Source organism: Prinia subflava, chromosome 3, assembly GCF_021018805.1.
Source record: "Prinia subflava isolate CZ2003 ecotype Zambia chromosome 3, Cam_Psub_1.2, whole genome shotgun sequence".
NCBI classification, from domain to species: domain Eukaryota; kingdom Metazoa; phylum Chordata; class Aves; order Passeriformes; family Cisticolidae; genus Prinia; species Prinia subflava.
In genome coordinates this window covers 37,543,770-37,567,286 of record NC_086249.1, presented here as the reverse complement: position 1 = coordinate 37,567,286, position 23,517 = coordinate 37,543,770, and the positions used below count along the sequence as shown (strand labels likewise).

Genomic DNA, 23,517 nt, shown 5'->3' with positions numbered 1-23,517 from the left:
TCCGGCGTTGGGTGATGTGGTTTAGGGCTCACAGAGTTGGGCGGACGGCAGGACTGAAGATCTTAGGGACCTCTCCCAGCGTTGACGATTCGATGACTCTGGCCAAACTCTCGGGCCACCGACAGACCCGTAGGTTCCCTCTGCGCCTCCCGCGGCGCCGGGGAAGCCCGCCGAGCATGGCCGGCGCTGCGGGGCGGGGCGGAGCGGAGGGGCGGGCGGAGCCGGGCGGAGGGGCGGGGGGAGCCGGGCGGAGGGGCGGGCGGAGCCGGGCGGAGGGGCGGGCGGAGCCGGGCGGAGAGTCGGGGGGAGCCGGGCGGAGGGGCGGGCGGAGCCGGGCGCTGCCCCGCGGGAGGCGGGCCCGGAGCCGCGCCGGGCGGGGCGGGATCGCTGGGAGCCGGCGGGCGCGGGCGGCGGGAGCGGGGCTGCGCGGCGGCGGAGGGAGCGGCGCGCCCGGCCGGGGGCCCCGCGCCGGCGGGGGCGGGGGCTGCCCCCGCCGCCTGCCTGCCTTCCCTGCCTGCCTTCCCTGCCTTCCCTGCCTGCCTGCCTTTCCTGCCTCCCTCCCTGCCCTTCCCCTCCTGCTCCCGCCCGGCCCGGCCCGGCTCCGCTCGGCTCGGCGCTGTGATTGGGCGGAAGATGGCGCTGGGCGGATGGAAATCCTAATGACAGTCTCCAAAATCGCCTCCATCTGTACCATGGTGAGCGAGCGGCCGGGGCTGTGCCGGCTCCCCGGGGGTGGGGACGCTGGCGGTGGGGGCCGGGCGGGGGCGGGAGCGGAGCGGGGTTAATCGGCTTTGGGAGACTCCGCTGGGTGCGGGCGTCGAGGGGGCTGGGCTGGGCTGGGCTGGGCTGGGCTGGGCTGGGCTGGGCTGGGCTGGGCTGGGCTGGGCTGGCGGCGGAGCGGGGTCCCGGGGTCCCGGCTGCGGACGGAGCTGGAGCGCGGGGGGACCGAGCGCAGCCTTCCCCAGAGTTTGCCAAAAGCGCGGCCGGCGCTCCGGGGCATCGCCTCGGGTCCGGGGCTGCCCATTGCAGGCGTGTGGTGGTTACGGTCGGGTTTGTGGAAGCGCCCTCCTGCTCCCGACACACTCCGTAGCGTCCCTGCTCTCCTTACGAGTGCAGCGCTTCTGTGCTGCGGCTGGAATCGCCCACCCGCGGGCGGCTGCTCCCCGGGTGACCCGGACACGTGCGGGCATCCCATCGCATCCCATCGCATCCCGTCCCATCCCATCGCATCCCGTCCCGTCCCGTCCCGTCCCATTCCATCCCATCCCATGCCGCCCGTGTGATCTGACTGGTATGCATTCATCCAGCTCCCGACAGGAGGCTTCTCCCTGTGATTGCTTTCTGGTTACCCTCTCTCGTGATGAATTAGAGCCGTAAGCAGAAGCACGAGTGTGACAAGGCTCTCTCGGGTTGTTTTAAAGAGGGGTGGGGAGCTCTGTAGATTCCCTGATGGAGGAGTGATGAATTTAAGAAAGGAAATACCCTTAGTCGGTAGAAGTTACTGCTTGTCATGGAAGAGATGTGCTGATGGTTCATAGCAGAAGTTCTTACATTTGTGCTCTCTTTTACCTATTCCATGGCATGTGAAAGTTGTAGTTACCAAATTAGTTTCCACAGGGGAAGCAATGCATACAGGGAAGAAAGAACGTGTTCTGTCATCTACTCTGTTAATTTGCTGAATTGCCATTATAATGTCTCATAACATCAAACAGTGGGAAATGCTTACATTTCATATTATTGGAAACTGATTTATGGTTTTCATAAATCTTGCTGCAAAGAGGCTTTAATGTCTCAAAGAGATATTACAGAGGTGGCCTGTGAGAATTTTGAGTGAGTATCTGTAAGCCCATAGGATGGGATTGCTCAGGTGGTGTTTAGTCACTGGAATAATGGGGCTTTTTTGACATGGGAGATGACATCTTTTAGTTTGAAATTGGAAGGGTGTGACTTCTTGAATTTATCAGCTGTATATTTATCAGGTCTCATACTGACATCTTTATGTGGCCAGATTTGTAGGACGTGGACCTTGTCCTCCAGGAGCTTCAGGAGTTTCCATTCTCCGAAGGGAGGTTTTAGGTTGTTGAGGACTCAGTGTGATTGTTCCCTGAGCTGGGGTGATCTTTTATTGCAGTTCTAGCTAACATCTTTTCACCCAGATCTGGCTGCTGGCCTCTGTGTCTGCATAAATTCAGTGCTGCTCTTGATTTGGTTCAAGTGTGAGACCTCACTGCTCTGCTTCTGGACTGCATACAAACCGAAGGTCTGGACTGGACAAGCAGATAGTTTAAGATTATTCTGTATGTATATTTATTAGAAATGATGTTATGTCACTGAGATTTAGGTCAAGTCTGAAACAAAATTTTCAACTAAAAATCTTCTTATTACTAACTAAAGTGTCTGTATCCATAAAGCTGGAATTCTGATGGCAGTTAGATATTATCTGTCCAGTCACTGTCATGTGCACTGAGGTAGATAAACTCCAGGCATAAGATTTTTGCTGGGCCTTTCTGATCCGTGAGCTTTAATAGTACTGTGATATGGGGCACCTAGCATAGGATACCAGCTGTAAAAGCTTTTCAGCAGTTCATGTAAGACTGTGCTTAAAAGTATATCTGTAAAGATAGTGTGAAGGAGCACTTGGTATTTACTGTGGTGTTGTTGAGTGTGTTGAGTTGGTGTTGTTACCGTGTGGTTGAGGTGAGGCAGACCTTTTTAATTCTAAGAAGAGTCAAATACTTAGGTTTAGCATATGTTTTACAAAACTGAAGAGGATTATAATTGCTGAGTAATACTATTTTTTTTTCTGGCAATGCTTCTTTAAGTCAACACACTTTGATAAAGTCCCAGACGAGTACGTAAGAATTCTTACAAGTTTTTCTTGCCTTTTCCCTTGCCTCTTACAAGAACTCTCAGACTGTTCTGTGTCTTCTTGTGATTACTTAGTATAAAACCAGTAACAGGAAATTTTTGTCAGTAGTTTGTGCCTACGCAAACCTAGCATGCATGTGCAATTATAATCTGTCACAGAGCAGTTTAGAACTATATTGAAGTTCTTGCATTTCAGTTCTGCATTTCATGACTCTTTTTTTTTTATCTGAATTCAAGTTTTGCTTCTGCTGACCCATTTATATTTCATGTGTCTTACCCTTGTTCAAGCTCCAAATATTATAAAGCAGTATATTAGGTTGTACAGTATGGGCAGGTTGTGTAGGTGCAGTGAAGAGGGATTATCAGTTTGTTTAGTTTGTCTGTGGTACCTTTTGGGGATGATCTCCCAAGAGGGCATCTTGTCTCAGTTGGTACCTTTGTATATGCTGCATTAGTTCACTGATCTGTATCCCAGTGTTCCTATCAAAATCAACAGAGCTCTTTCTGCAATAATGTGTCATAGTGTTGTATCGCATTTCAGCTTCCTTAAAATTCTTTGCTCTATATCACCATTCATATGCTTCCTTGTACTGTAGGAAGTTTTAATTACAAGGCTGGAGACTGTGGGAAAGCACTGAAAATGCCTTTGCCCTTGAGTGCTCTAGCCACTGTTCTTGTTGCAAAATAGATGAGGTTAAAATTGTGCGGTCTACTTTTTAAAATTATTTTTAAAGTCTTTGCAGTAAGAGTAGAACTTGGTCTTTACCCTCATCCATGAGTGAAAGTGGATTCAAACCTTACTTGACTGAAGTATGTGGGATTTTTATGCATGGCTGAGGAGGGAAAAAGTAACCTAGGCTAACTGCAATGAAGATGTGCCCCATGCTATCACAGATTGCATCTAGTATTTCTGACTTCTGCTTCTGTTGTCTAGAATCCAGGAAGCACTTGCCAGCAGTTAAAAGGCATCAAGGCTTTGAGCAGCTGAAGCAGGGAGAAGATAGAAATTACATTTGTAGCTTAAAAGCTATGAAAAGTCTCCAAGATGTCAGTCTCAGACAAATACAAGGAAGTTGTAATGGTAGCAGTACTTGTTTTCAGTGTTTCTTCTAGAAAGTGGTTGATGATGTTGGCACAACCTGAAGAAGTGTGATGATATTTTAAAACTAGGCTAATCTAGAAGCTGTAGCATTAGACATCAAAATCTTCATGTTTTGGGTGTTTGTCTATGCATTCCCTTCTCTGTCTCCCAGCTCAGCATTCTTGCATACAGGGTCTGTCACTGAATGTCTTCAGTGATTGTTTCAGCCCCCCAGCACTCACATCAAATGCATAGTTTGTGGTTAGATGTTGATTGTGTGATGTAACAGTGTGTTCTGCATGAGAACTTCTGCTTACCTTACAATCCAAAATTTTGGTCTGTTTTTGAAAGGATTAAGGCATGTGGAGTCCCACTGAATGGCAATTGTCCTTTTCCTGCCTGCCTCCTCTCCAGGGGCACTGTCACAAGCACCCTTTTGCCCATTTCAGTCACATTTCACAAGGGTGAAGGTGTTTCAGAGGTACTAGAGTTCAAAGAAGCATGTGTGGGAAAAGGCATCCTAGACCCTGGAAGGGCCCAGCTGAGGGAAGGTGGAAGTGCACCTACCTGGAGTGTCATAGAGGAGAGGCTTTATAAAAACTCCCAGCTGCAGGAAAACTTTCTAGCTAACTGTGAGAGAGGTGTGCCTTCTTGCTGTTTCAGGAATTGTTAGTTTACAGTAGGGTTTTAAACCTGATTGTGAAATCTGCTCTTAATGTAAATTGATGTTTGCCAGAGTCTGCAGCCAACCAGCAATGACTGTGATGTACTCAGTCCTGCTCCTTCTAATTGCACTGTCTCCTCTGAAGCACAAATTACAGTACTTAAACATTAATTGATGATCAGGTTAACAGATTCCACAGGAAAGTATGCAGAGGAAGTATACAGCTGAAGAAACCCATGCTGGAGAACTGAATTACAGCAAGGAAAGAAAAGTTACGGGAAAACAGCTTCAAAATGAGGAGGTGACAGAAAAAAACCAGCAGAGAAGGAAAGGACTGAAGTGACACAGAGGAAACAGCAGTGTGGTGGCGTTCCTTTATCCAGCTGTCTGACTTGCTCATGTGGCACAGTTGGCAAGAAGGAACATGTGCTGTGTCTCAGGCACTGCATTTCACTCTGGCACGGTGACCTGGATCTGCCGTGCTCCGTGGGCTGGAGTGTTCTGTTGTGGTGGCTCTGCTGCAAGCACAGGAGATTTTGGAGAAGTATTTGTTAGACAGCTGGGGTAGGAGCTAACACCACACTGGGGAGGTTGTTGGAGTTCTTATCAAGAAGATAAGAACTGTTGGAGTTCTTATCAAAGACACTTTAATGATAAACATGACACTAAGATTCAAACATTTGCCATCATCATTTTTCTACCTGTAATATGGTACAGTATGGTAATAAAAGATGAATATTTCTAGGTGGTCTTTAGGATACTGGGTTTGTGGCACTGCTTAGTATACTAATTAATTTAGGCAAATTTGTTTTCAATTTTCAGCAAAATAGGAATTTGACTCTAACATAAAACAATTGTCAAATACAAAACACAAATTAAAATTTCTCAAAGTTACGTAGCTGTAAAGCTGTTTTTATAACATCACAGGGAGTTATTTAGGTGATATATTACTTATTTGGATGATTTTATTTATGTAAGTGTTCCATTTTCTTTTGACCCGCACACGTGTGTATATTCATCTTGCACCTTCTAAGCCCAAAGAAAGAATGAAATATGAATTTGGACTCTGGTCTTGGCAGCAGAATTTTTAGCTGTGTCAGTGGAAACAACTGATCTCCTTACTGGACAACACTTGAATATTTAGGTCGGTCAGTTATGTTGTCTTTGTATTTACTTTTTACATTCCTGAAGCAACTAATTTGCATTCAAACTTCCAGGAATGCTTCTGTAAAAGTGTGGCAAAAGGAGCTTTTCTCTTCGAATTTCTTGAGGGAAGAGGTGTATAAAAGGCCTGTGTAAGGCATAACTTTTGTTTTCATAGCTTAGAAAGACTGCCAAAGTAAAATGCTTTTAACAGATGGTTTATTTTATTAAGATCTATCTGATCTTTCAGTTGAGGAAAAAAGGAATATAGATCTTTTCTAGGTCTTTTCTGCAGTGTAAAACAGAAGGCTGTATTAACTTAAGTAGAACCAGAATAAATATTTTTACCGTCTTTTGTAAACTCAGATTCTTTTTATGATGCCATGAAAATGGGAAGTTATAAAAGCAATATATTTGTTTTCTGAAACTGGAATTATGTAAGTAATAAAAACATATGAAACACACCACAGGATGCAGTTTATCAAAAACAATGATTGAGCAAATGTGTTTTCCCCACTCGCCTTGCATTTTGTGTAGTAAGGTGAGTAATTTTTCTGAAATAATTACTTGTCTTTGACTTCAGTATTCAAAAGGATACATCGTTATACACTTTCATATACAAGGAAGTGTGACTATATCTAGTTGCTGTGAAGGAAAATACATTGTGAATGTTCATTGGGGCTTGAAAAGATGTGTTCAGTAGACATACAAAATGTGAAAAGAAATTAATTTTGTGATTTGGTATAATTTTCCTTACACAGGCAGAGGTGTTTTTACTTCATACTCAAAAAAATTTTTGTCTGAGCTGTACATGATAAGAGTAGGCAGGACTATGTCTTAGACTTGTTAATAAAATAACACTATTTGGAAGTATTTAAAAAGCATGAAGTGTAACTATCCAAATATTTAATGTATTATAATGCATGTTCTTTTGCAAAGAAATGAACAACAAAGATTATTGAATCCCACTCATTTCACTGCCACTTCCTGGCTAGAAACAGTATCAAAAGAATTGTGTTTCAGTTTTGGTTGCAATTGAAGCAACAAATATAAGCTGATTTAAGATAGCTGTTCTCTTTGCTCTTAATCCTGATTCATATGAATACACAGAAATATATGAATTCACATATTCTGATAAAATGTAACTGGAAGAGTAGAATTCTGCATTTCTTCTTTAAGAGAATTCCTTCAGTCACAATGCAGTAATTAGTACATTGGGCTGTGAAATTCTGTATATCTTCACTAGTGGCACAGAAAAGGAAGAATCTTCTAAGAGATTAAAAAAAAAGGAGTGAAAGCACTAGTGAGTACTTCTGTACTGAGATTTATTTTTGCAAATTATAAATAATTCCACTTATTTTACACTTGTTCAGGAACATTGTTATTGCTGATAACTGAGTTTCCCTTTTATTTGTAATGCCCTTTGTCACTAGAAAGAGTAATAGTTCTATGTTGTGTGGTGGTATTGTTCATTTACCTATAGCTAAGGTCACGTTTAAAAAATTTGGCTTACATATACTTGTGCCACATGGTTTAGTTATTTGAGTCACCTTTAATCAGTGTTGTTCCTTGCTTCTTGAGTGACATGGAGAGCATTGCAGGGAAGGATCCAGCATAAGGCATGTGTGAAGGGAGAAATGGTTCTTCAGGATGCTGATGACAAGTGTAAGTTTTCAGACAAGAAATCAGTTTTAAAAGTGAAAATCTGATTTTACTCAGGAAGTTTACAGCATAGTCAAAGATGACCCACCATGTTATCAACTGAACTTTACTCTGGAAAGGGATAGATTAACCCCCCTATGCCAGGCCAGTGAGATGTGTAAGCTTCCAAGCATGTTAGGCTGGTTATGAATCAAGCCTTTGTAAGGGAAGTTCTGCCTGCTGGGTTGGATGCTAGAGGCAAGGTAGGACACTTTAAAACTGCAGTTGTTTGCCTGCTTGCTGGCATGTTTTTAGACAGTATTTTTGATGTAGGGTGGCATCCCAGTTTACCATGCTTTGGTTTGCGTTTTGGGAGCGGTCTTGGAGTGCACAAATTAGATGACTTTTGGAGGAAACTACATCAGACAACATAGCTCAGCTGCAGCTGGTGTTCAGTCACAAAACCAGCCTGAAACTCATCTGGCAAGAATGCTCTGAAACCCAAGGTGTGTGTGTCAGATCCTGGGCACTGACTGATTTGTTTTACAGATTGGCTCCAGTTATCTTATCCCAGCTCTCGGTGTGTCTCACAAGGACTGGTTCGACATGTAACACCACAACACTGTGGCCTCTGAGGCTTGAGAAAAACCCATAAAAAATGGCATTTAGTGATATTGTTTCAGCAAGTGAAAAACTAAACAAACAAACACATCTGTATCTGTCTGTGCTTTGGTTTTTTCCTCCTTTTTTCATTGAAACGTATGGCATACATGGGCTTTATAGTTTATTTTAGAAAGTTGGGATGATGTATATTTGTAAAACATGAAAATCAGGAAAATACAACTGTACGCATTTCAAAGATAATACACCTTCCTATTCCACTGCATTTCCTGGGCTTTGATTCCACTAAACAAATAAAGCCCTCATCAAGTTAGTGTTAAATGTGTTGATTTGTACAAAACTCAAGATCTTTTAAAAGTAGAAGTTGAGAAACTTAATTAAGGGACTTCCATGGCAAACACAGATTCTTATCCCTTCAGAAAGAAATTAGCATTTAAGGTGAAATTTATAAATCCAGTAGTATAGCTTTTTTATTTAACTTAATGGAGGAGATAAAGCAATTAATATTCAACTGATTTAAACATTATTAAATAAAGGTTATATGACTTATCATTTTGAAGGATGAAATCTGCAGTATTTCACTTTTACACCTAACTTTCATAAGGTTTGTGAAGATTTTTATGTAATCATTAATAATGTTGTTTCCAAGCTAATTTTCAGTAGCAAATAAAAAGCAAATCTTGATTTCATATTGTGTTCTTGTAAACACACCTTGGTTGCTGAACTTTCCACTTTGTAAAGCTGTATTTTATCAACTATGGGAAATGAGTGTTCCCTGTGCCTGCACTGTTATCTCTGTGCTGGAAGGGGGTTAATGTAAGGCAGTGCTTGGTTGTGTAGCTGGATAGCTTTTACACTGATATGATGCAAAAAGTGGTAAATCCCAGTACTACTGAAGCATGATCATCTTCTTGGACTTCTGCTGTGCCTCTGCTGCTTCTCCTGTCTGGATGATGGCCATGTGTGCTTCCCCCCAGACGGACAAGGGAGATTGGAGGTGGATGTGCTGACCAAACTTAATGATGTGCCTTTCTGTCCCCTGTGTAATACCAAAGCCAGGCTGCAGTGTGGAGACTAAACACCTGTTGTATGTGTTATTAAGGGAGCCTCCCAAAAAAGAGAGTTTTTTGGGGTCATTTTCCCTGGGGATCCCAGTTAAGTGGCAGAGGAATAAATTCTCTACAGCATAAAGCACAGCCTGAAATTTCCCAAGTCTAGTTCCCAAGTCCAGTAACTCCAGCTTGGCTGATGAAAAGAGAGGCATTGCCACTTCTACCTTAAAGCTCTTCTGTCCTATGTCCAAGAGATGATACAGTACCATAATAGCTGGTGGTGCTGCCCCCTGCATCTGTATTTGTGTAATGGAAGAGTCAGCTGGGACTGATAATGTGGACTGTAATCATGGCTGGGAAACACTTTGAAGCAAGGCATAGTTAGGTTTTAAAACAGCTTTTATGGGTCAGTTGTGAACACCCATTTTAGTGTACTGCTGCTGTATTTCTGCTCTTTGCAATCAATACACTGAGCACAGTATAAATGATTACTTCAGAGGTAGAGACAGCATCCTTTATGACAGACAAAAAGAGAGCTGTAAAGGGAAGTCTGAGTAGCTCGAGGAGTTTTATATTGGTATAAAACATCCATGCTGATTTGTACTAACATTCATAAACAACTGCATTTAGACATAGATGATGCCATGCTTTGAAAGCTTGTGAAAGTCTGAGCCTTGAATGAAGCACCTTTGAGTAATCAGAAATCTGCAACGATCTTGTAGTATCTCAGCATGTCTTTCTTATTGCCAAGTTGGATCTTCATTGTGCTAGAAAACTAAATACAGTGTTCAGGTCTATACAAACAGAAACATCAATGTTTATGTCATAATATTTTCCTTTCCAAGATGGAATAAAGCAGCTAGTCCACCCTAGCTTCGAAAAGAGAAAGAATTTCCTTAAACCTGCTCTTGAATTTATTTTTAAAGAAGTAGAGATTTTAACAATAGCATAAAAGGCTCCCACAGTTCCTTCTATTTTCTAGTTTATTTGTAATACTCACCTTGACAGAGCTTGTGGGTGCATTTAAATAAGGCTGCAAAACTAAATTTCAGAGTCACAGAGTGCTTTAATCTTAAATGAGGGTTTATACCCCCTTTCCTCAGCACTGTAATCTCCATTTGAGAACACCTTCTGAAGTAATAAGCCCTGCAGCTAAATCCCCAGTGAAGGAGAGGCTTATCAAACAGGGTAATTGGAGGGGATGTGACTGATGGAAGCAGCTGGGGCTGTGCTGTGAATGGAGCAGAGCTGTGGTGTGTCAAGTGTGGAGTTTTCCTTTCTTTTGCCCTATTCTGGGTAAAGTTGCTGCCTCCTAATGGGCCTTTGAGCATGTGCTTCCAGTTTCAGAGCTGCTAAGGTAGTTTGAGTAAAGTTCTGCAGTACCACAGTCATACCATGGCAGGTGCCACATCATCATTTCATTTTAATTGTGTACATTTTGATCCAGTTCTGATATTCATGCTGTCCCACTACTCCCTGTCTGTAATTAATCTGTGCAATCCTGTCTGCTGTTTTTAGTGCATGATTTTGATTTAGTTGTTTTAATATCCTGCGTAATGGGTATTTGCTATATCTTTGATGTAAAGAATGAACTTGTTGGGATGGAATTGCACCTGGTTTTAAGGTTCTTTGCTGCATATTATACTTTATTTTAGCTGCACTTTGACCTGCTGCAATATTCATGCTCATGTATTAGTCTCATGGAGGATATAGATAGATAGATATGGATATATAGATATCAGTTTTGTTGAGTGCAGAAAGTTGTATGCATTTCCATTTGTCTAAAAGCAGTCAGTGTAAGAGCTCATCCAAAGCTCTGAATTTTCCAGCATAAAAGTTTTTCTCTCTCTAAATAAAAAAGAAAACAACACTTTTCTTTGAAACCCAGTGTTTGCTGTACCAGTTCAGTCAACAGCCACAGAGTAACCAAAGTAACATTCTGTGACTTCTTTTTGAGGATCAGACCCAACAGATATTTTGGGCAGAGGCTGCAGCATTTGTAATGCACACCAGCACTAGCTGTACTGCATTTTCTTTTAGTTTTACAGAGTTCAAGGTATTTAGCAAAGCACTTTGAACAATTTAGATTTTCAGTGTAAGTGAAGCAGACCAATCTCTTTGCTTCCTATGAACAATCTGCATCTCTTAACTTTTTCTGGAATGTGCTTTACAGTGTGGAAATTACACCTGTTAGAAGGAGCACACCAGTTGGCCTTGTATGACCTGCTTTGGATCCTGTTTTAGTGCAAGTGGTATTAAAGTCATTCGACTTTGAAATAATAAGTACAGAACGTCTAAACAGTGTAATTGCATGAAAATACATGAAAATTGTATAACTTTGAGATGCTTTTAAACAGCACACATTTGGAAACATCTCTAAAGTAATTTTTAAATCAGGTGTTTTGCAGGGGTTTTTATGGATAGTTAGTTGGTTTTGATTGTTTATCCTTGCTGATTTTTTTTTCCTCAGCTACTTTCACTGTTGCCACACTAATATTTTGCTGCTTTTGGTTTTTTTCTAGGGCGCCAATGCCTCAGCTTTGGAGAAAGAGATTGGTCCGGAACAATTTCCAGTCAATGAGCACTATTTTGGTTTGGTTAATGTGAGTTTCAGACCAGAACTTACTGCTTTGAAAGGACAGGAATGGGTTGGTTAAACTACAAGACCTAAAATTCTGAAAGATATAATCACTGAATATTCATACTATTGAAATGTGTTTCAGTGTTTTGTGTATTTGTTGAAATATGCTACTGAATTGTTGAAATGGGCTCTCTATTGAATACTTTTTTTTTTCATTTTATTAGTTGTAGGGTGATTTTTACATCACTTTCATGTTACTAAAATGTGTAAGTCTTAAAGAAGTCTATTTAAACTATGTAGCATGTTGTTCATAATATGCCAATAAAGTAAAATAAATACATTAAAAGAAAAAATATCTTGTGAAAGACTATGATGTATTATATGTAATAATACTGATATTATTATATGTAATAATACTGACTATGATGTATATGTATATAAATACTATATAGTATTTATATCTGCTATTTATATTAAGATTAGGAAAAAAAATACAGCCCAAAGAGGAAAGCAGGAAAAATATATTGGATTGTTTGAATCAATAATTAGTTTTAAGGAATGATATTACTGATATTTGATATTACTGATGAAAAGTACATCATGCATTATACTGACATGAAATATTAAATTATTCTCTTTATTTGGCTTCAGCAACTACATAGTTAAAGCAGGCTGATTTAACAAGAGCTGCTGCCTTGCTTTTCTTAGTGAAACTGATTATTTCAGTGTTGTCCTGGTACTGTTAGGTGCTTAGCACGGACCTGGTTCGAGAGTCTGCACTCTGAGCCCTGAGCACATACTGTGGAGTCAGTAAACACTGCTAACCTGACTTCCATGCATCTCAAAACGCCATCACCTAAATTCAAGTGATTGCTTTTCCTTTCTCATGAAAGCTGAAATATGCTCCGAGTGCCGCGCTGTTTCTCTCGGATGAGGGAATCCAGCAGTTTCACTGTTAATTCCTGTCAGTGCTGCAGCTGAGCTTAGGCTTTCCATTTTTCCATTTTTCTCAAAAGCTGTTGCTCTGTTAGTTCTTGACAGATCAACTGTTTTCCTAATTTCTTGTCCAAGTCCAGAGAGGATTTAAGACTTAACAGTGAAATTGTATTGTACACCTAATCTTGAAGTTTTACATAGTTTGTACCCTTAAGAGAAGGTTCAGTAAAGGACAGTCTTCCTAATATGTCATGAAGATCAACAAATTCTGGCTTTTTGTACTCAAGAGGGAGTAGAAGCTTGAGAGGCTATCTGTCACTGCGCTCAACTATGCACATAAGAGATAGGCAGCTACAATATATCAGAATGCTTTTAATTTTCTGTCTGCATTGGGAATTTTGCTTATTTTAGCTTCAAACAATAAATTTTTATGGACTAAAATTCTTTGAATTGTAACAAATAATAAAATGGGATCTCGTTACCTTTATGGCACAGTGGTGCTGGTTTTCAGGTGCAGTGGTTGGCTAAGGAAATTCGGTGATGTTCATGCCTGAATGGTTTTCAGATCTATTCTGCAGGTTGTGTTTGCTAACACAGCACATATACACCAAAAATGTGTAATAAACTTTCAGCATGTAAATATGCCAGGAAAAGTAAAAGTAACTAACTATGGCCAATGACTAGAAAGAATGACAGAGATAATGATAATGAAAAGAAATACTAGATAATTAGATAATAAATTAGTGCTATTAGATTGAGAAGTGATAGAAATCACATTTTTGCCTTCATTGATTTCTCTAATTTTTCTGTAGCAATTACAAGAAGTGAATGTCCTAGAGGTTCATTAGCACATACTGCTAAGTTTTTCAAATTTGTTTATTGATTTTGTTTGCCCTAAATTTCTCCAGAGTAATGGGAAGAAGGGAAATAATGTGGAAGTCAGTAGCTTTCTTCTAACTGTGTGATAGTCGGCCATTTGAGGTGTCTGGAATACAGAATAGCATTTTAGATAAAGATGGCAATCCTGAAATAGAGATCTGTCAATTTATCCAGAGGCAGCATAAAAGAAGAGGAGGCAAAAGCACTGGCTTACCTCTTTTCCAGCTTGGTGGTGGAATCTAGGGCTTGTTCAGAGGATGTGCTGGATGAGCAATTTGGGAGGTTAAAGAAGACCTAAGAAAGGGCAATTATGGGAAACATATGGAAGACCAGATGGTTGCTGAGAATGGAAGATTCAGCTTGGACTTGAAGGGACAATATAATTCACTAAATCAGCAGGAAATATGTAAGATATGTGGTAAGATGAAAGTGTTAGGAGTGTGATCTCCCATTCATAGGGACAACCAGGAACATCAAGTCTGCTTATCACTCTTCTTTCACTCTTCAGTGCAGTAATGCAAACTATTCAAATCTACATGCTTCACAAATTAAATCAATCATTTTATCCAGTGGGGGTGAAATAAGATTTTTAATCTCGGAGACCTGCTCTGGAAGCTCTTCAGCAGTTTACCAGATCTGTAGAGCAGAAGGTTTGGTTATTCAGTCTCTTGCAGTGGATGAATCCCTGTGTTTTAGAGAGATTCTATTCACTGGAGTGGCCCATTGCAATAAGGGAAAGTTGTTAGAGCTACCAGTCCATCAGAGCTGGGAGGAATTCTAGAGCTGCTCAAAGACAGTGTTCCAAACAGATCCAAGTTCTTGTAAATCTCTTTGTTGAATGGGATTGAGCAACCACATTTCTTCCCAGTTGTATGTGCATCAGAAGGGTAAGCTGTTCATGGGTGTGCAGTGTTTTTGTTGCCCAGTGTTTTTGTTTTGCCTACTGTCTCATTTTTCCACATAGGTTTGGGTGTTGTAACTTTGCTTTCAGAATTTAGAAGAAAAAAAGAAAAGGGGCGTGTGTAAAACATAGCAAATGCAGTATTTTGGTGAAAGGATTTCTCAGCATTTAGAGCAGAAGTACAGTATGAACTGATAAAAAGAAAAAAAATGTAGATTTTTTTTTTTACATCTTCTATCATGCACAGCCAAAGATGGTCCCAACAAGGTGTTCTGAGACAGGCTGGACAAGAATGAGGTTCCACAGTGCAGGGCTGGCACTCAATCCCAGGTGTTGTGGCTCTTGAGGAGCCAGGATTAGAAGGCAGAGTATGGGTGTTGAGTGGGTGATGGGAGTATAGGGAGACTGGAGCGAGGTGTTGGGTGTTTCTGTATGGATGGGAACTGAAGTAGTAATGGTGGTAAGATCAGCATTTGTTCATTTATCAAATTGAGTATTTGCATAGTCTAGAAACCTCCCAGCCATTTCCCACTTGTTGTTTAGTACACGTGCCATTTTAATTTTTTTATGATTGGAAGCATTTATTTTAAAAATATTTTGAGTTTTGAAGTGATAAAGGCTGGTACTTTAGAGAAAACAAATGTGAACTAATTAAATTTTCTTCAGGAGTTTGCTTTCAAGCATCTTCTATTGTCTGCTGTGTTTCTAAATCTGGTTGGAGAAAGCCTTTTATGAACTTAATCTGGTTGCTTTTATTTCATACTCAGAGCCATGTAGGTTGACATACATTCCTATTAAATTAATCTGAATTTTGTTCAGTGTTCTGAGGTCTTCATATTTTGTTCGTCTCTCACCACATGGTTGCCATTCTAATTAATTTGACACCAGACTGTTCCTTTTTAAAATTGGAATCTTATGAAAATTCTAATTTGCTTGCTTTTCATCTTTTGACACTTGCTGTAGAAATTTTAGCAGTTTTCCAATTTGATTAAATTTTAAGAACCTTCTTAACACTTTAATGTAGTTTCTCTTTTTATGGCTGCTTCTAATTATAAACTTATAGCTAGCTTACAATATTAAATGTTTTGACAGAAGCTACTTTGTGATCAGCTTCCTTTAAGGTAAAAAGCCCCAGTTTTTCTCTTAAGTTCATTGACTTATTTGCAGATTTGGACCACAAAGAAGCTAATATAAGCATTTTCCTAGCTTTTTCCTGGGGTGTCCTGGTACAAAGTGGGTTACAGATGCTTTTCTTGCTGATTCTGCTTTCCTCTTGCAGTCCAGTGGCTTGTGTCCTTCAAAGTGTGCACATCCCAATTGTGTTCTTTTCCCTGCAATCTTGATTTCAAGCTACCAAGTGCCATAGCTCTGAATCCTAGGCAGGCCATGTCACATTGGCATTCAGAAGTTTCCTTGAACAAATCCTGTCACCCTGGAACGAGAACTGAAAATGTAGGGGCAGGTTAAAGTAGTTATTTCGGACTTCGATGACAGCTGTTAAGATTTGGAGAATCTAATTCCTGAAGTGTGTGAGACACACTCCATTTTCGGCTGAATTTCTTCACAGTACAAGGTCATGCTGTGCATGTTCGTTGCTGTTGTGACTGATGGGTGGTAGACAGATATTTTTACCTGAGCATATTTTGGGAGTTGTGACACTGGGGGTATTTTTTGAACATTTTGACCTAAATAGAAGTAAAATATTACCAATAAGTTAAATTTTAAGTGAGACAAAATTAAATAGTATTGTTCAAATTAACTTGGGTTTTTCATGCATTTACATACAGTGTACTTGGTAATCCTTTGTGCAACATCAGTACATTTTTCTACCTTGAAGTCAGGAAGAAACGACTTGCAGAAAGTTGTCCCCTGCTTAAACCTTGGAATTAATTTTGGCTTTCTAGAGTAATACAATGCAAACTCACAGATCTCTCTCTTATTTTGTAGTTTGGGAATACGTGCTACTGCAATTCAGTTCTCCAGGCACTTTATTTTTGTCGACCATTTCGAGACAAAGTCTTAGCGTACAAGAGTCAGCCAAGAAAAAAAGAGAATCTCCTGACATGCTTGGCTGATCTCTTCCACAGTATAGCCACCCAGAAGAAAAAGGTTGGAGTAATACCTCCCAAGAAATTTATAACAAGATTACGGAAAGAAAATGGTAACTTTTTTTGCTTTTTCTTGTGTAATAATTATAGCAATTGTGATTTAATTCTAAAGCTGATGTCGTGGAACACCTAAATATTTGTGCTCTGTAGAGTACCTATATGGAAAGTGCTCTTGGTGCTGTAGTTTAAACAAGAGTGGCCCCAGGATAAAGATGTAACCCTGGAGCAGTTTTGAGAGAGAATCCTTGTCTCTCTCTCTTCATATAGAGCTAAAGTGTATTGTCATATTGTCACTGGCTGCTTAGGAAGCTGCTTGCTAGTTTTGTTTCTCTGGGAATTCAGTATTTGTAGTCAAAATTCACTGTAATGAATTTTTAAAAAAAAATTGAATGGAGGGATCAGTCTCCCAAACTGAGTCTGTGGAAAGACTTGCCCTTAAGCATCTAGATTAAAACCCCCCACCTTTTAAAACTGATTCTGAATTTATGTGATATGTAACTTGACCTACTTTTAAAACCACTACATAGTATTGGCAAATTGTTTTTTAAATGTCATCGGTATCCTAAATTTCAAGAGATTCCTAGGGATTTTTCACATTTCTCGTGTCTTATCTGCAGGGCTAATGTTTTAGAATGTCAGAATGTTTTAGAAAACTATTTGATGTTAAAATGTAAATAAAGCCTTGTCATCTGCTACTCAATTTGGATGCATTTTTATAAAAAAACAACTTTTTTTTTTCCTTAAGAAGTAATTACTGTATTTAAATAAACTGTATGAGGTACCATACTTAAGAGTGCTGCAATGGATATGTTCATACTGCTGCAGTCTTTCCAAGTCTTTCCAAGTCTTTCCAAGACTATGAATGCAGACTGACGAAGTGTTTAAATGGTATGATGACTCTCTGCAGTAAAAACAAGAAATAAAACATTGTAATGACGTTCCTTGTTTGACATGGCTCTTCCAGCAAACGCACCCCATGAGCTGTAATGATATTGTTAAAAAAGAATCTCTTGGGTGCTGTGCAATCACTTGCCTGTGCAGAGTAGAAAACTCATTCCCTTCTTTGGCTCGTGTACTCGAGTAAGTGTGCTTGTGTCTGACACATTTACAGAAACAGTTTGTTACAACAAATGCAGAGAATCATTCAGATGGAAAGCAGAAAGCAAACCACAGGAGCCATTAAGTTCATTATAGAAAGTGTTCTTTGTAATGTGTAATTATGTCATGCCACTAAAATTCTACGCAGAGCAAGGCAACTGGAAAACCTTCAGCAGAGAAATCAAATGTGGAAGTTCAACCCTTGTCTTTTTGGGTCTCTTTTAATGATGATGCTCTCACCTTTTGTACAAATAAATAGCTACATTCAGGCTGCAATTACATGGGTGTCAGATATGCTATTAAGTGGTTGCTGTAAAGGTGTTTAATTTTGAGCCTTAAAAAAGAGTTTGTTTCAGAACCAGGTAGGTGTGCAACACCCATCTAGAGTCTCCTCAGTCAGTATCCAGCTATACCAGGGTGATAACCAAGGACACAGTCTTAATGTATTCCAGACTGCAAAGCTGCTGCTCCATCTTTATTTGCAATATCTGAATAGAACATGCATATATTATACATCTCTGAACTGGAGAGGAGCTTTTCACAAGGGCATGGAGTGACAGAACAAGGGGAAATGGCTTTAAACTGACAGAGGGCAGCTTTAGATTCAATATTAGGAAGAAATTCTCAGCTGTGATGGTGGTGAGCCACTGGAACAGATTGCCCAGAGAAGCTGTGGATGCCCCATCCCTGGAAGTGTCCAAAGCCAGGTTGGATGGGGCTTTGAGCAACTTGGTCTTGTTGGAAGGTGTCCTTGTCCAGAGCAGGGGAGCTGGAACTTAATGGTCTTTAAGATCTTGTCTAACCCAAGCAATTCTATGTTTCTGGATTAATGACCTTAAAGTTTAATCGCCTGGGAAGCAGCTGCTGGCTTGAAGTCAGCTGGAGGTGTACTGTTACATTTGCATAAAGTTCTTCTAATTGTAAAATTGACAATCTGGAGCTTTCACTTTGCTGTAGTTAATGCTTCTTACTGCTGGGCACGTAGCCCTGACAGGCCTGTGATACTGCACTGTGAGGAACCTCTGAAGTCCTTTATCTCAAGAGACTTGTATCTCTTGTTCTGCCTTGATTTGCTTGATTAAATGAAGACCTTGCAGTTGGCAAGATTGACCTCACTCATCTCAAAAGTAGTGTAGTAGTTCATTACATAAACTACATGGTTCGTGCTCTTGCCTGACCTATTGCACTACTTAACCTCTCCAAATGACCTGGATTAGCATCAGGGTTTCCCTACTTAGTTAATCACCCTGGACCTTTGTTTCTATTTGAAGTTTATTCCTGGATGCCATCAGGTGAAGACTGTAGAGCTTCCCTGGAGTCCCTGTATGCATTTCAAAACTTGAACTTCACTGAGTCTCTTTCATTCATCTGCCCACTCCTGTACAGTGAAGACCTGTCTCTTAGAATATTCTGGGACTGCCAGCAAAGTGATTAATTGCACATTAAAAGACTTGTATGATACCAGCTGATCATATAGAATGCTCTCTAAATAAAGGCAGGTAAATTTCCTCTTATCAATTCCTGGTCAGAGAGAAAAGAAGTAACTATTACTAAATCTGTGTTATCCGAGACATTGACCTAAGCTTGGCAGAGATAGCACAGCCCTTGTAGGAGATCAGCGGCATCTGGAGGCTGGGCAGGATGACCTGGACCAGTTCAGGTGGCACTCCACATACACCTGGGTTTAGGCCATTGAACTGTGCCCTGGTTTTCTTGCATTATGGTTCAGTTTTCTGGTAATTCCAATCAGCTGAATGATTTCTGTCTGTGCAAGGTGACCTGCTGTCTCCTCTTCCCACCCACTATTTTTTTGGCTTAGTTTATCAGGTAGACATTCTGGGTTGGTGTTGTATTGCCTGAATGATTTGAGGTGTGAAATAAAGGACTGGTTTTGAAACCTGCCTCTCTTAAAAACCTTCCTGTAGTACAGCACTAACTGATCCATTAGTAAACCTTCTGTTCTATCTGGCAGAACTGTTTGATAACTACATGCAGCAGGATGCACACGAGTTCCTCAACTATCTCCTAAATACAATCGCAGACATCTTGCAAGAGGAGAGAAAGCAAGAGAAGCAGAACGGGCGCCTGCCGAACGGCACCGTGGACAGTGAGAGCAACAGCCCTCCTGAGCCCACCTGGGTGCATGAAATCTTTCAGGGAACATTAACTAACGAAACCAGATGTCTTACCTGTGAAACTGTAAGTGTGCACTGCTCGGCAAACGCGAATTCTGCCGTGTTTCAGAACTGCGTGCTTCACGATTCATTTATCCCAGCAGAACAAGAGATTAGATTGGTTTCTTTCTTTAGTAGTCTTTATATTTGTGTGAATAGTTGTTTTTTCTTTGTTAGTGAGAACATTCCAGCAGCTGATACACAAATTGTAGGAAGAGACATTTGATCAATATTAGGAGAATGCCCAACTGGATTTTTTGTCAGTGTGATCGTAATCACCTTCAAAATTTAGATCAGAAAATTCTAAAGTGTATAAAAAAGTATATTCTAAAGTGGTATATTCTTAAACAAAATCTGTGATTTGAGGGTATGAAGTTCTTCTCAAATTTAATGTCTTGGTAACTTAATGGCATGCTTAATAATACATTTCATAATTAAGTATCATGAATAAGTTTCCATGGATTCCTAATTTTTAAATATAAGTCATTGAAATCAAGAGACTAATGGTTGGCTTTTGGCACTTTGATAGTAGACTGAGATTTTCAAAAAGCATACCTTCATGTTCATGAAAAGTAATCCTTTCCTAAATGTCTGTCCACAGGAATTCTTCTAATGCTACACCCCGAGAAATAAACTCTTTCTCTGAGTATGCAGTACTAAAATATTTTTTGAGCAGTTCTACAATAAGAAAAAGAATGTATTTCATACAAACTTAAAATTGGATTTTACTAGCCTGAGAAAGAGTAAAAGCAGAACAATTTGAAAATTACAGCAATTAAGTGATGATCTCTTCCTTGGAGATTGTAAAAAAGCTAAATGACTGTGGTTTTTGTATAACTCTTCATACCAATTTTCTTTAACTTAATTAGGTAATGCAGATATGCCAGCATGATGTTGGAAAGGAAGAATTAATGAAATCTGTATATTTCTCATGTAATTTTCTCAGTCTTCTAGAAATACCCACTCTTTTATTTCAAAGAAAAGAGCTTCATAATGTCATGTATAATGTAGCTGCAGACTATGAGTAATTTAGGTGCTGATTCCACGCTACCATACTTTTTTTTGGCAGATTTCCCCTCCCTAATAAGTATTTCTTGGCAACTGTCAATTGTTCCTCTTCTAGTTCCTGAGCTGTTGTTTTTTTTTTCCTGAAACATAAGTTCAGCCTAAGTCTTTTGACACAACTGGCATCATTACCTTTCCTCACTGTGGCATTATGAATTACTGCTGTCAGGATTTTGATCTAGGTACCATCTTTAATGCAATTTTAAAACATTGATATGCTCTTTGCCAGCATATTTTATCAGTAGTTATCAGGCCTGTCACAATTTTGAGAATTCTACTAACACTGCTCAGGGTTTTTTTTTCTATTAGCTATAGCTAATAGAAATATTCAGCTATGGCTGAACGAGATAATAATCAAAGTAATCTGGTAACTATTTTATCAGTTTCTGTCTTTTTAGTGTATCAGCTTGTGTCTAAAACACAATGACCTGAAAATCAACACTTGGAAACACATTTGGGCACATTAAATGGGTAATATTACTGTGAATAGTGTCTTATTTTCAAAAACACTGAGTATATATGATTGTTTTGATGTTTATTAGAAGCCTGTTGGCATTTAGATTCTTTCTGTGCTTAGAAATGTAAGTTAAAGTGTTAGGAGTACTTGGAAATAGCTCGTGTACAAGATAACAAGCAATAGTGGATGAATTACTGCTTCTTAATGACAAGACAATAGCCTTAGTATATTTTTAATTTAAATTGGAAATTTGTTGCATATTTAAATATAAAGCATAACATATATCTTTGCTCAAAGTGACCGTCATTGTCTTCTAATTGGAAAAACTTCCTCAATGCTCCTAAAATGAGCAAAATTTTATTCTGATTTTAGCTGTCCTGGTTGTGGAAAAGCACATCTTTCCAGATGGTTTCATTAGCCCATCTTCAAGATAAAAATTGAAGTGGCTAAAGATGTATCCTCAGTTTAAATGGAGAGTGGAGCATAAGGAACAGATATGATTCTTTAACAGAGACTTGCGTTGTGAATCGAGCCACTTTATTAAATGAATATGTTACAAAAGGATTGTAAGTTGTCTTTACATGCTTTTAATGTGATCTCTCTTTCACCTTTCCTTGGTAGAGACAGAATGATGAGGTGAATGTAACTTTTGTGGCTTATTTATAGAAATGATCTAGCAGTTCATTGGTTTTACAGATTTCTCTCATAGTTTAAGGAAGAATAACAGTAAACCAGAAAATATTGTAATTGGCTTCATTAAGATTAAATTTCAAACAGCTAAATGTGGCCAGTACTTCTACAGAGAAATACAGGAAATGGTCAAAAACACTCTATCAGTCCCCAGGTGGTCGTGCTCATGGGTTCCAATGACTCTACAAGGCATGAAGTCCTTTGGCTCAGTTCTGCTTTGGACTGAGAGAAGGCAATAAGGAAAATCCCAGTGTCCTCTCTTGTATGAGCACTACAGAGCCTTTAGCTATGCCCAGTTTTAATTTCTCTTTTCTTTTCTAAACCAAGATAAATCACACACTTTGTTTCAGCTTCTTTTAAAACTGCGTTGTATTTTACCACACGTGCCGGTCTATAGCTGCAAGAGCTCTTTTGCCAGTGAGCAGATTCACACTGCCAGTGAAATTCCCAGCTGTAAGAAAGAATGGATTCTGTGAGAGTCAGCCTTCTGAGCTGTGTGTTCTGTGCAGCTTTGGTCATCAGAGTACAGCTGAGCTGTGTGGGTGCAGATTGTGTCCTTGATGTGAGAACAGCACACCAGAGCCCTGGAACATCCGAATTCCTCACTACTGCTCAGATGTTCCTGTTAGGAGCACTCAGGCAGCTTTTGGAACACATTCTGCAAGTGATGAGGTTTTTTGATCATGCCCATCTTTTTTTCATTCTATAGATGATTGAAATATATAGCATTGCTGATTGTAGTCTAAGAAGCTTAGTGATGTTTATTTGAAACTGGACATTTACAAAAGGGGGGGAGGAGCTTGTAAGACTCCAGAGTGGCTTTTAAATTTATTTTTTTTTAAATTGAGGTGTGAGTTCATGTTAGAAAAATCTGTTCAAATATTAATGCTTAAAGCACCTTAAAAATTAAGATTAGGAATTTATAAATCACCAACATAAATGGGAAAAAAATCCAATTGGCTATTCTTGCAATAAAGCCTTTAGGGGTTCCTTGTGATCCCAAGTGCACAGTGGGCACTAACCTGAGTGAGGTGTTTTAAGGCCATATTATCAGAGAGAATGGAAATTGTCCTTTTGTGAACTTCTGTTTCCAGTACCAATCTCTCTTTAACAAAGTAGAACACATCCCTTCCCTCCTCTCCATATCCTCATTGCCCTTACAGCTTCTTTGTGGGATAAAGCTGCCTGTGAAATTGGTATTGTTTCATGTAATTTTCTTTGATTAGACCAAAAGAGGAAGAATTATCTGATTGCATGTCTGAATAACACTGATCACATGACTCCCTAATTCCAGCTGTCCTAGCTGAAGACTGCAGGAGCAGAGTATTTTCTAGAACTGATTTTTTTTTCCTGAGCCATTCTTAATCCCCAGTCACAATGATTTCCACCAGAGTTCTTAGTGTTTAAACACAGGTCTGCTAATTCCAAGAGTGATTTGCCAGGGGATATTTTGAAGAATTGTCCACACAACTAAACCATAATACATCCCTGAATACAGGAAATGTGCAGCACATTGAAGATGCAGGGGGGGGTTTTCCCACTCTAAACATTTTGGAAG

The 23,517-nt window shown here is 39.9% G+C and overlaps 1 protein-coding gene across 1 annotated transcript in view; it reads left to right on the top strand.

Annotated features, from left to right (window-relative positions):
- The first annotated feature begins 332 nt into the window (after positions 1 to 332).
- The window catches only part of USP12 (ubiquitin specific peptidase 12), a 32,244-nt gene continuing 9,059 nt past the window's right edge, over positions 333 to 23,517 (top strand). The window contains exons 1-4 of the mRNA XM_063394713.1: positions 333 to 695; positions 11,593 to 11,673; positions 16,315 to 16,528; positions 19,546 to 19,772. Of these exons, the coding sequence (XP_063250783.1) occupies positions 648 to 695; positions 11,593 to 11,673; positions 16,315 to 16,528; positions 19,546 to 19,772 (570 nt within the window). The 5' untranslated portion in view covers positions 333 to 647. The remainder of the gene's footprint in view (positions 696 to 11,592; positions 11,674 to 16,314; positions 16,529 to 19,545; positions 19,773 to 23,517) is intronic.